The following is a 14177-nucleotide window of genomic DNA, read 5'->3' on the forward strand; positions in this document are numbered from 1 at the left end:
TAATCCCTAATGCGTTCTGGGAAGACGACAAGACGTAGGACAGGGGTACTGCTTAGTATCACAGGCTAAACCACTACTGTAGAAGGTAAGGCTTCTGACGCACATGTACAGGGTCCCTTCAAAACATATTCTACCAGAGCTGATCCACTGGCCCTTGGCCAATTCTGTATTTTTCCATAATGCATCCCAAATGGCACCCTACTCCCTATATAGTGTACTACATTTGACCATAGAGCATAGAGCTCTGGTTAAAAGTAGTGCATTATGTAGGGAATAGGGTGCCATTTGGCGCAGACCATATCTGTCTTGAGGATTGTTCATATTCTCACAGAGGGACACTGAGATGTTCTCATAAATCTATCACAAACTTTGTCTGGTTTATTCGATGGCTTGTTGCCTTAGTACTAGATACAAGATGTGTTGCCTTAGTACTAGATACAAGATAAGGGGGGATTTTCACAACACCCTACAGTAACCCCAGAAGCCTGATGATAGATATTTAACATATTACTTCCCTGATGGAAGATAACACTTTTGTTTTTACTTGACCTCAATAACGGATTTGTTGTTAACTTTATCATAATCATTGGTGGTTTACTGTGTTACTGTGGTTTACTGTGTTACTTTAAGTCAATGTCTTAAATTATTATCATCATTATTACAATGGCAATGAACACAACATCATTTGTTCATTCATTGAGGTTTTATTGAAAAAACAATATAATAGCATGTACAATAATAATAATAATAACAATAATATTATTAATAATATAGAAATCTGTACATTCCATTGTTTTGCAGTACAACTGGAAGACTCTGATACAAAATTACTGCAAGAGGGAGGGAGGGGGTCTATGTACAAGTAAAGGAACATTGTAGCCGAATGGCCTTCAGTCAAAGAAATAGGAGATAGATTTGTCATAATCCAAACTCTCTATAGGCTTTCAATACATCTTATTAATATGCCTGGGATACAGTACTGTTGGCTTAGTTTAAACCATGTTTTCCAATCCAAGATTCCCAAGTAAAACAACGAACAACTTATAATGAAAAATAAAATAATATTTGATAACAAGGCATGGCAATCCTTAGGCCTACTCGGGATATAAGAACACATTCATGAACAGCAAAGACATTGATAGGGTATGATAGAGGGGTAGATGCATTGTATATTATAGTCTCCTTATTTAAAGAACCTTTAGGAGAAGATGTGCTCTTTTTGTGATGGCAGAATTGTGGACGACTGTAAAGTACTAAAACGAAACTGATGTTTTGTTGTTTTGCTTAAACATATTTTTAACTGAAAAGGGACTATTGTAACACTTTTGTTATTTTCTGAACATGTGCTAACGCCTTCTAAAAAAACAGTTAAAACATATTGCTGATCTAGTCTAGGGCCTAGAACCTGGCTTATATCTTTGGCTTTGAACATGAAAATGACGGTAACACTTTACTGAAAGCCTCTCATCATAAGAGCCACATAACTTTGAGTATCATGTCTGTATCACAGTGAGATTGATTAAGTCTTATGCTGAATGAGTTCCAGTTAAGTGCTACGAACATTTCTAAAAGGAGTGTTTGAAAATAAATATTTCCTCTTGATTTTCTTTACTTTCGAAAAATGCTCTACTTCTACCACTAACAAATGGATGAGAAACACAATAATTATTATGATGATAATAATACTCTTTGGCTTCTTCTGTTATCAAACCCTACGAAATGCAACAATGTAGCAGCACTTTTTGAGAACATCTGTATGCTCATTTTCACTCCCCCTTGTCTTGTAGGCGTTAGTTCAGTTCTGCTAAATTTCAACACCAATAGCACCCTGCTCATTTCCTTCACACAAAACAGAAAACAGACATGTTGCTACTGAATTGACCAGCATTGAACGGCCCTTACATCTACAGTATGTTATGTTGTATGTCTGTTATGAGACCAGCTCAAAGAACAAAAGTACATACAGGTTCAAATATCTGCTTCGGATAAGTACTGTATTGAAGTACTAGTTCATATAAAAATGTATCAGATTGATAATTTAGTTTTCTTTTAAAGGATTTGTTCCGCTACTTTACAACGTCTGCATAGTATGTTTTCTCCAATAGGTTAAAGATACTATCGAGCTACATTTCCTTTGATGTAATTCACCAAAGCCTTCAAAGATCACCCAGTTCACTGCAACATGAGGCTCTAGTCAAAAGCAAAATCAGTTGTGCATTCACTGAAAAATTGGTGATCAATTCCAATCTCAGTATAAGGAAAAAAAATATTTTTTACATGGCCGAATTGCAGCTTAATTGTTTGGATAAACATTCAATAACTTTAGAGTATTTTAGAGATGGTTGCCGATGATCAATTCAAAAGTGCAAATTAGCAAAAAAAAATGTCTTTGGTTTTCACTCTGAAAGAGCAGAAATATCAAAATGTCTCTCTTACTCTATGGGTGGACATCTTTGCATGTTTTTCCCCAGTTCCTCTGAAACGAGAAAGTAGAGAATTTGCATATAGCAGCATTTTTCTTTTCAACTAAAAGGCAGTGAATAGAAATAAAAACTATAGTTCTTAAAACCATCTTGTTCGTTATTTGCTGGACAGATGCACAGAGAGACATGCCTGCTATTTTCAAGTCATCATAGCTAACATCCCTTCCAATATGTTAAACAGATGCATGTTCCTGTCTATACATAGACGCTAAAGAGATGCATCATTTTCATTTTCTTGTGGGAACCTTTTTTAAAGAACGTTTTCCTTCATCTATGCACATGTTTCATAGTGCTGTGTTTGTTGTAATATGCAATTACATTGTTTTAAGAAACTCTTACATACAAGTCCCTGGCTAGCCCCTTCCCACAGCAGTACCGTTGGCATGAATCTGTCCTTTACCCAAGGCCCAGCTCAGCTCAATGTGCCTTTTACAACAACAAGAGGTGATTCTAGAATTCTAGAATTCTCTGTGAGGTGGTCTGAAGTCTCTGCACAGTTATATTTCAGATTCTCGCCTCAGGGGCCTGGGCTCTAGAGGCACAGTGGCCTGGTGATGCTCTGAGTCTGGGATATTGTCTGTGTGGGTTACGTCTGGGCCCACGCTACCCCCGTTCCCCTCGTCTGTCTCCTCTTTGTTAGTCAGCGCCACCTCGTTCTCGTAACAGAAGGAGTTGGAGCTGGAAAGGATGTATTTTTTCTCGGCCAGGTCTCTGGCGCTGCACAACGGAGTGCTGGGCACCTCGTAAGTCTTATGAAAACGAGAGTAGTCCACCTTGTAGTAGCTCTTCTCCTCGAAGAGCACCGGCTCGAAGCGGTGGCCCCAGAGGATCTCGCTGGCCAGGTAGGAGCTGCGGCACTGGGTGGTCATGGCCGTGGCTTCCACCATCCCCTCCAGGATCACCACGATCTCAAACTCGGACGTCTCCAGCTGTTGCTTGCTCATGTCATAGAATGGGCTGTCCTCGCTGATCTCGTGGACGATGGTAATGGGGGACACCAGGAAGATACGGTCGACTCCACTGTCGAAGCCTACGTCGATGTCCACCTGGTCCAGAGGGATGAACTCCCCCTCTGCCGTGGTGCGCGACTTGAGGAGCTGTGCCCGGACGTGGGCCTCCACCAGGTGGCTTTTCCTCAGGTTCCCCACGCGCCACATTAGACACAGCTTGTTGTCCCTCATGGCCACTGTAGCGTTGTGGCTGAACACCAGCGTCTCGTTCCTCTTCTTGGGCTTGGCCATCTTGGCCATGACGGCGCCGATGATGAAGGCGTCGATGATGCAGCCCACAATGCTCTGGAAGACCACCATGAAGACTGCTACCGGACACTCGTCGGTGACGTAGCGGTAGCCGTAGCCGATGGTGGTCTGGGTCTCGATGGAGAAGAGGAAGGCTGCGGTAAAACTGCTCACGTTGGAGACGCACTTCTGGGCGTCGTTCTCCAGGTCCCCGTGGAAGATGGCGACCAGCCAGAAGACACAGCCGAAGAACAGCCACGACAGGAGGAACGCCAGGCAGAAGATGACGAACATCCACCGCCAGCGGATGTCCACGCATGTCGTGAAGATGTCGGCGAGATAGCGCTGGCCCTTCTCAGAGACATTGATGAACTGTACATTGCAGTGACCATCCTTCTTGACGAAGCGGCTCTGGGGCTGGTGCCTCGTGTGCACCTTGCCCTTGCCGTTCCCGTACCCGTTGGGCACCGCCACGGTGGCCAACTTCATGCCGTTCTCCTCTGATGACACTATGCTGTAGCGGTTGGCTCGCACACTTCCCATCACCTCGTTCTGGTGGGAGGGCTGCGGCGCTGCTTCTGCTTTGGAAAACAGTCTGAGTTTTTGGAAAAAGCGTTGGAGAAACAGTTTTGAAACTCTAAGGGGGACCAACTCAAGCAGGAAATGGGGTGGTGAAGTGAGGCGGACAGGGGGACAGAGGGAGGAGGAGACAAAGCCTCTCTCTCTCTCGGTCCTCGACGGCCTCTGGTATCCGCAGGGCTGAGGATGATGAGTTGATCAGTGCTCTCTCATCGGGCGGCCGGACCTCAGCAATGACGTATGCTGAGGGAAAAAGAGATAGAGAGAAAGGTGTTAGACCTACTGACGGTGTCAAAGAACGGATACAGAGGTAAAAATCAATTAATAATGATACGAGTCATGATAAAAGCGATATGAACCCAATGTCCTTATTTAAAAGGTAACAGCTTCCAATCTGAACTCTGTACATGAAATAGTCACCAACTGTCATGGATTATTATTTCATTATCCCATCCATTTCTCTGTAGTGTGCGCAGCCTGAGAAAACCATCAAATACTGTATACCCAAGGGCAAGAACAAGCACGTCTCCTCATGCCAACATTTCATTCAGTTATGATAAAATAACAGCTGTATTCAACCCCAATCCTGGCTTTTCCACTCTCTACTGAGAGAGGTCACAGAGTAACAGGAGTAAGGTCCCACTGATGGTCATTCACAAAGCATACTTGTTTTTGTTGGCCACAGAGTGTCGACAAGATAATTTCTTGTTGGATTGTGGGTTACGGTGTTTCTACGGGATCCCATGGACTCTGTTTCTTCTGACTCTGTTTTTCAAGTTCTTGAACTACCGTTACTGTTAACTGACTACTGATCATCCTCGGATGCACATATCACTTTCAATATTTTATATTTACCAGCACATCAGACATTTGTTGCAACATGGAAGAGGAAATAAGTCTTGTTAAAGCAGAAAATGAACGATTGCCTTCAGTTTAATATTGCTTTACAAGTAGGCCTGTCACCTGTCAAGTAGGCCCGTCACTTCCACTCTGTGAAGTAGGGTTGTCAGTAGGCCCGTCACCTGTCAAGTAGGCCCGTCACTTCCACTCTGTGAAGTACGGTTGTCAGTAGGCCCGTCACCTGTCAAGTAGGCCCGTCACTTCCACTCTGTGAAATAGGGTTGTCAGTAGGCCCGTCACCTGTCAGGTAGGCCCGTCACTTCCACTCTGTGAAATAGGGTTGTCAGTAGGCCCGTCACCTGTCAAGTAGGCCCGTCACTTCCACTCTGTGAAATAGGGTTGTCAGTAGGCCCGTCACCTGTCAAGTAGGCCCGTCACTTCCACTCTGTGAAGTAGGGTTGTCACGATAGTAAGGTTGTCACAATACCAGTATCGCAATACTACGATACCAAATATTTCATGGATAAAACTCTTTGGTCCTTTAAGAAACCTACTGTATGTAACATATTGTGTGCTATAGCTTGGAAAATAAACATGTGATTCTGGGTGACACATAAGGCTGCCCGTTTCCAACATTAGGACGTTTTCCTCAGGAAATTTTGTCCGCTTCATGTTTTGTTTCCTTGCCACGATACCTCTGAGTATCGCAATACTTTTATAGTGACAACCCTACTGTGAAGACGGTCTTACTGTCTGCCACACCAGCCTGTTTGTCACATTGCACGGTGCATGCACCAATCCTCCTGCCTCATTGCTCACTGGTGCATTCTTAATGTCCATTTTCACATACCTTGCCAATCACAACCATAGACATTAAAACCAGTAGATAGTTATAGCGCTGACGTCATCCACGTATTCCAATTGAAAACTCCCGTTGGCTCATGAAGCTAGAAGTATTTGAATTTGAAGCGTGCCATATTGCTGAATGGGGCTGAATGGCAAAAAATATATATATTGCTAAGGATCATGGTCAAAGTGGACGTAAGTAACAATGGATCATGGTCGATGTAGTCGTTTTCATCTTGCATGAGAGAGTCAACCCAACGCTGCTAGATGACTTCGGCATCAATAACGAAAGCCCCATAGTCATTGGTTAGCCCCTCCATCTCCACTTGAGAGGCTCGTTGACTCTACACTCTCATCTGGATAGCACATCACACCCCCTTAGGCGCACGTGTAAAGTGTGTGCATGAGGGCGCGAACCTCCTCGTAGCCTGCCAGCCAGTGATTGGTCTGTGTCAGCACGTGGTCCTGTGTGACAACAAATGTAGTAGTCAGAATGGATCACTATTTAATTAAATATCTCGATTTGTAGCGAACTTTAAAATAATTAACCGTGGGGATTTAACTTGATCATAATAAACTAATTTTAGAGGCCAAAACGTCTGTAAACATTTTTTATTGATTGGCTGTGCGATCATAATTTACATAGGCTTTCTAGGGCAGACCAGGGCTTTTGGCACCGTTAGGTTGCTATGCAGTAGCTGACCAGCAGAGCTTGTGACTTCACGCTTCAGACCGGACACTTGGGGCCTGATCACAACTCTGGAAAGATGACTGTACCACATCTTTGGGCCAACCGACCAAACTAGCTATTTTTTAAATGTCAATTATTAGGGTTCTGGAAACATTTTAAGGCTCAAGCTTGGTGTTTTCAGGTCGTAATGAGGTGTTTTTAATGGGGTATTAGTGGTACAAAAATAACAGTTATTCCATTTGCTGTATGACTTAATTACACAAATGTTTGTGGAGACTTTCCGATTAGTGATACTTAAAATTAAACAAGGACCCATACATACATTCATATAGGCCTACATGCATAGATGCATACTGTACATATACGTATTATAATGTGCATAAATGAATATGAAACATATATTTGTTTTATGGGGGAATGTGAACATAAAAGTGTACACAGTATCTCTCTTTCTCTTGCTCATGGGTGCATTTGAGGGCATCAACGTAGCTTGTTGACTCACAGAGTCCTCCGGGACTTCATCTTCTCTCAGCAGCAAAATGGCGGTCCTGTGAGGGTTCTGACTCTGACACTACTGTAACACCTTCCTGCCTGGGTCTACTCTGTTACACATGTCCTAGACCTCACTGTGCTAGCAACCAACCATGGTTGCAATGAACATTGTGAACTCTTTTGTTATGTTTGGTTGGGGTTTTTCATTTCCAAGAAATGTATTGAATTTAGTAAAGACTTTTGGGAGATTGGATGATATGAGAGTCAATGATGAAAAGGGACGTGAGGGCATTAGGAAAATATATATTTTTTCTTTGTGTTCCCTTGCAATACTTAAAATCGCCAAATATAATTACTTTCACTCAGAGTAAACCCATCAGAGATGTGTAGCTATGATTAGATTACAGTCTCTCTTAAGTCAATTTACAAACATGTATCTAGTGTGTAGACTGCCTTCAGATATTTCCTTTCATGTTTGTAAGTTGTAAAATGAGTTTAAAGATGGAATCCTCAGTAGTGGAAACAGCGCCACTGTCCGCCCCATTGTTTTGTTGACGAAGCAGAGCTGGGGAGTGTTGTGCATCAAGGTAAAAAAAAAAACCTGTACATATGCTTCTGTTCTATAATGCTTGCAATGATTGTCTGAGGGAGAAAAAGAAATGTTTTCGTTGTTTGCGGTAACCTCTTTCTTGTTGTAATATCGCAAACGGACGTGGACGTTTCACTATTAAGGATTCCATCTTTAAAGTGTGATATCAGCTCCTAGAATTAGTACTACAATATATTACATTGGATCTAAAATAGCATATTGGTGGTGAGTGGAGTCAAGAGCAACTCTGTCATCAAACTTGGGCACTATTTGGGGAATTTGGGGAATTATGCATTGTTGGCAGTAATCAGTAATGAGACATGCAAAGTCAGTCAGCATTACAACCTCTCCTCAATTAATATCAATTAGGATGACTGTCTGGTTTACACAATACTTGATTAATAGGACATTTTGTGTCGAAATTTAATAGAAATTGATATGGCTATGTTTTGTTTTGTTTCCTGTTTATTTAGATTTTGTGGGTTGAGAGGACCCTTAATTTTGTATTGGCTTTTCGGAACATCAATAGATGCTAAACAGCGATTTTCCTATCTGTTTCTATGGCACCATGATAACAGAATGGAAAAGTATAACTGTCTATTATTCTATTACAGACCCTTTTTAATCAGTTGGATAATTATGCTTTGTGGAAAATTGAATCCCTCTGATCTTTGATTGAATCAATACTCCTGGACTGGCCTAATCTGAGAGATTGATAAATAGTGCCAACATTCACTGGAAACAATGTTATGGTTGAAGTTTTTCTGCAGAAACAGAATTTACGGTAACCCTGATCTACTGCCAGCGCACAGTCGTTCACGGGCGCTTTAGGGATGTCTTGCAAATGTTACAGAGCTACGTCTGCGACTATTTTTTTTATTTTTTTTACAATATCTAATTTATGACGACCTTTTAAGCATACAATAAAATATGTCTCCACAGCCAGGCTCCAAGCGGCACTCGAAATGCGGCATATGCCAACAACCAATGCGAACAGGTGCGCCCTAAAAAATGGAACCAACTGCGTCTTTCAAACATTCAATTCAGACAAGTTATAACTGTAGGCCTACATGCATATATGTTTACATGGATAATATAGGGCCTATGACTTGCACTCATTGCATGGCAAATGTAATTTTTTTTGTTTTAGCCTATATTTGTAAGAAGTGTAGCCTATTGCATCATACATGTATGAATCAGCCCAAGCATAAACATGACATGTTTATCACACTTAAACGTGTTGTTTTGGGTTTAAATAGTTTTATAAAATGATTTAAATTTATAAACGATGAATAGCAGTTATATTCTCTGCAAGCTACCAGCCACAGTGGGTATGACTTTGTCGTGTAAATCGCCCGTATCCCAACTCCCCCAGCGCCGCGCATCCATTCAAGTGCTCGCACTCCAAGCGCCACTGTTCCACGCTTTTCAAATAGGCCTAGAGATAAAATAAAATAAACCGTAGTCTATTGAGTTGGCTAATAGTTATGTAATAGACACCAGTATTCTTCCATGTCATGCATTCAGCATCATCAACTTCCCAATAAGTTTGATACAAATTGCTAGAAAGAGGTTTTTAAACCTACCAGTTGCTCATTTGTAGACCGGAACAAAATCAACGGATAGTTGAAATTATATTCCAGAAGTTATGTTCTCTGGTATCCACACTTTTCAAAGCGTTTGTTACTGTTTTTAAGTAGTTGCCTTGTTATGATGACAGCAATAACCGAAACCCCCTCATGTCACTGAAATGACTGGTCTTGATAATGTGCTTAGCAAATAGTTCGCCAGAGCAATTTAAATAGCGTATACCGGCATGCTCCGCCTTCTGGTCCATACCCAGCCAATAGTATTACAGAGAGGAAAACGCGCTCATATAGTCGGTTGATAAATTTACTCAGCTGTATGAAACGTGTGTGAAAATTCATAGACTACGGACTGAACGTGGTGTTGGGGAGACATGTCAGCGGTTTGGAGAGGGTGGGGGGTCATTTTAGGCTGGACACAGGAACATAATTTCCCCCAAAGGGTATCTTTTTATAGTCTAAACCCCCCGCGGGGACAAGTTATAAAACTCTCCAAAATGTTCACCAATGTTCAGGCAATACTGTTAGGTTACTGTCCAAGAGTAAAGAGTTGTTAGAAATTATTAAAATGAATCAAACTTTTTATCGCTCTGTTGGCTTCAAAAGTGCCCATTACCTAAACACAGGCTGAAACAGTTATCCCACCTGAAGATATTCCCCTAAATTTGCCCCTCTCAATAAAATATACTTAGGCCTACTTAAAAAATATGCTTAAATATACATTATTCTTTATCTGTTTATCTAGGATATTTCCATGGTGTCTATAGCCTATGGTAAAATGCAAATGTATTTTGTAGGAAAAAGTTGTTCTAACTTCCAATGTTATATTTTGGTTATCTTCCTCCACTATAAAAGTTCTGAGGATGTTTATGCATCAAAAGTTTAATTTTAGGTCAAGATCTGTCTGTCTCGCTCCACAGCTGTTTCAGTTGGATGCCATGAGAGCAGGATGCTTACTAATGATAAGCTCTGACCCATAGCCTACCTCCTTTTCTGCACACTTTGAACTGCTTATTTGTGCTACATGTCAGTGGCTCTATTAATAGCAGGTCATATATTTAGCTACCCGAACATGCTGTGTGAGTTCTGAGTTGGCCATCGGCGCTCACCATATGTTTGCTTTTCATGCCCAATGACAAACGGTAATGCTGCTCTCGGCCACAAGGCGGAGAGCAAGAGACTGATATTGGAACATGATTGGTCCACACACGAGCTCTCCTGTGAAGCTGTGGGGAGAAAGTATGAGTGAGCAACATGGAGAGATGTCCATCAACTTTCATCCACTCCATGTGTGTGCCCTATGACCTCTCATATGATTGTCCAATGATATTGGGTAAGTAGGCCTATCAATCTCAATGTTCAGCTTGCTGTATATGAGCCATCATGACAGTGTAGTTACAGTAACTGCTTTAGAAGTTACACCACATGTGTTGTATGTCTTGGACAATATCATCGATTTTTAAAACACATTATACTGCCTTAATGACATTATGGCTTTAAACATCCCTGTAAAATCAAAGCAACTGAAATTCACATGCAGAGACAGTGTGATCTGCTTTCTTCACACCAAAGTTCCCTTGTCATTCCTCTCCTTTGTTCTTACAGACATGGACCAGATACATCAGATGCCAGGTGCTGCACTGCCACCAATGACATGGAGGTGGGTACTGTAAATGCCAGGTATTGGGCTTCAGGGTATTGGGCTGTAGTGTGGGTCCAGTGGAAAGAGGCATGCCAGTCTAACAGGTGTTTACACTGCAGTGACCACAATATGTCCCTAAATAAAAATATACCCACCTAATTCCAAGTTAACTAATACTGATGATTTTATAGTAACATATTAAGAGACAAAGTAACATGAGTCATGATTATTACTACTTTCTGCATATTCAATAACATTTACATTTAGTCACTCATGATACACTGATGATTGATTTGTCAATGATGAAACAAACAACAAAACACCCCCACCTTCAGTACATCTACATCTAGTACAAATAAAAATAGTACACAGCAAATACTCCAGTATTGAATCAACAGAGTGTTACATTTAACACTTTTCCAGAGTCTATACAGGTCCACACTTTTCAGTTTAAATTAACACACTGCTTAGTGTAAAGCCTTATTTGCGTATTTCCCAGTGTGCCTTTCGAGTGAAATGTAGAGTTACCACCCATTAATATATTTGTTAGTGACAGAGACATGGTTGTTGCATTCATTCATTTTCAGTCCTGTGGCTTTCACCAAGTGACGTCCTGAGCAAATATGTTATCATTCAAATTTGATTTTTAAGACAATACATATTTCAAAAGGCTTTATTTTGAGGGCCTAGTTTTCCCTAATACAATGGCCTGAAACTCATGGTTTACAATCCACATTAGGAATGCATGTCACATTATGCTGGCTTGCGAATTTGAATGCAGCCAGAGTGGGGATATCCAACATTTGTTATTTTTATTCACCTGCAACCCGCATTTAGAATGACTACCTAAAGCATCTAGAGCATCTATGAGACTACCTAAAGCATCTAAACTGGAACAACCATTTCAGTAACAGGTGCAATAAATCCAAGTTACAGATTGAATTAGTTTAGAAAAATGTTATTTATATTTGAGTAGCATAAGATTAATTAATCAATCAATGTACATGCACAAACATAGATATTGAAACAAACAATTATAAAAATCATTCTGCAATAGAGCATGCTGGTAAATATGATAATGATGGATGTGGTTTTGGTTCATCTCTGGTTATTAACACCAACACTGGGATTATTTCACACCACTGAGTTTTAATTTAACGCTTACATAGTTAATTTAACTCCTGAATCAACACTAGAAATGGTACACTGAAAAATCAACACTAATTAACACTGGCCAATTTGCTGTGTAGTGAATAGGGGAGATATTTTAATGATCAGTGTATAAATGCAACAGACGTAAATGTGTATTAAACACAGCGTATGTACAAAAGTAGTTTTAAACTAACCACACAACAAGCAAAACACTTTATTCTGCTGTCCTCAACATTTCTGGAATGTGTTGGTACGTCATTGTGTTCAGCATACTCACATACAGTGCTGTCAGAGAGTATTCACACTCCTTGACTTGTTCCACATTTTCTGTTACAGTCTGAATTTAAAATGAATTAAATTTAGATTTTGTGTCACTACACACAATACCCCATAATGTCAAAGTGGAATTATGTTTCTAAAAATGTTTACAAATTAATTAAAAATGAAAAGCTGAATTGTCTTGAATCAAAAAGTGTTCAACCCCTTTGTTATGGCAAGCCTAAATAAGTTCAGGAGTAAAAAAGTTGCTTAACAAGTCACATAATAAGTTGCATGGGCTCACTCTGTGTGCAATAATAGTGTTTAACATGATTTCTGAATGACCACCTCAAAGACCAGGGAAGTTTTCAAATGCTTCGCAAAGAAGGGCATCTATTGGTAGATAGGTAAAAATACAAAAAAGCAGACATTGAATATCCCTTTGAGCATGGTGAAGTTATTAATTACACTTTGGATGGTGTATCAATATACCCATTCACTACAAAGATACAGGCATCCTTCCTAACTCAGTTGCCGGAGAGGAAGGAAACCGCTCAGGGATTTCACCATGAGGGCAATGGAGACTGTAAAACAGTTACAGAGTTTAATGGCTGTGATAGGAGAAAACTGAGGATGGATCAACATCATTGTAGTTACTCCACAATACTAACCTAAATGACAGAGTGAAAAGAAGAAAGCCTGTACAGGATACAACTATTTCAAAACATGCATCATGTTTGCAATAAAAAATGTGTCCTGAATACAAAGCATTATGTTTGGGACAAATCCAACACAACACATCACTGAGTACCACTCTTCATATTTTCAAGCATGTTGGTGGCTGCATCATGTTATGGGTATGCTTGTCATCGGCAATGACTAGGGAGTTTTTTTAGGATAAAAAGAAACGGAATAGAGCACAGATAAAATCCTAGAGGAAAACCTGGTTCAGTCTGCTTTCCAAAAGACACTGGGAGACAAATTCACCTTTCGGCAGGACAATAACCTAAAACACAGCCAAATATACACTGGAGTTGTTTACCAAGATGACATTGAATGTTCCTTTGTGGACTAGTTACAGTTTTGACTTAAATCGGCTTGGAAATCTATGGCAAGATTTGAAATGGCTGTGTAGCAATGATCAACAACCAACTTGACAGAGCTTGAAGAATAAATAAAATAAAAATGTGCAAATATTGTACAATAAGGTGTGCAAGCTCTTATAGACTTACCCAGAAAGACTCACAGCTGTAATCGCAGCCAAAGGTGATTTTAACATGTATTGACTCAGGGGTGTGAATACTTATGTAAATGAGATATTTTTGTATTTCATTTCAAATAAAGTTGCAAACATTTCTAAAAACATGTTTTCACTTTGACATTATGGGGTATTGTGTGTAGATGGGCAAGAATTTTTTTCTTTAATCCATTTTGAATTCAGGCTGTAACACAACAAAATGTGGAATAAGTCAACGGGTATTTTACAACGCTCTCACAAAATAACACCTCAAAACATATTCTTAAAATAAATTAGTCTCTATACAGTACTTTCTGTTGTAGATAACAGTATAAAGTTACCATAACCTCTCCCAAAAATCATGATTATCTTATTTTTATTCATTTTCTCTTTGATTTCAGTAGCCTATTTATCATATTGAGGAGCAGACATTGTAATATTGTTTGTATTATATTGTGACTCCACCATAGATACTTTTAATGCAAGCAACATGACAGCAGAAGTTTCCAAGTTTTTGTGTGTGTGTGTGTGAGGGGAGGGGGGG

General features: G+C 40.2%; 1 protein-coding gene across 1 annotated transcript; it reads right to left on the minus strand.

The window, feature by feature from the left end:
* Positions 1-703: 703 nt before the first annotated feature.
* Positions 704-9578, minus strand: LOC121575930 (inward rectifier potassium channel 2). Its single transcript, XM_041889226.2, has 2 exons — positions 9345-9578; positions 704-4543 (listed from the first exon to the last, which is right to left on the minus strand). The coding sequence occupies exon 2, from the start codon at positions 4262-4264 to the stop codon at positions 2981-2983; it is 1284 nt and encodes a 427-aa protein (XP_041745160.1). The 5' UTR covers positions 4265-4543; positions 9345-9578; the 3' UTR covers positions 704-2980.
* Positions 9579-14177: the final 4599 nt, after the last annotated feature.

Source organism: Coregonus clupeaformis, unplaced genomic scaffold (assembly GCF_020615455.1).
Source record: "Coregonus clupeaformis isolate EN_2021a unplaced genomic scaffold, ASM2061545v1 scaf0993, whole genome shotgun sequence".
Classification (NCBI taxonomy): domain Eukaryota; kingdom Metazoa; phylum Chordata; class Actinopteri; order Salmoniformes; family Salmonidae; genus Coregonus; species Coregonus clupeaformis.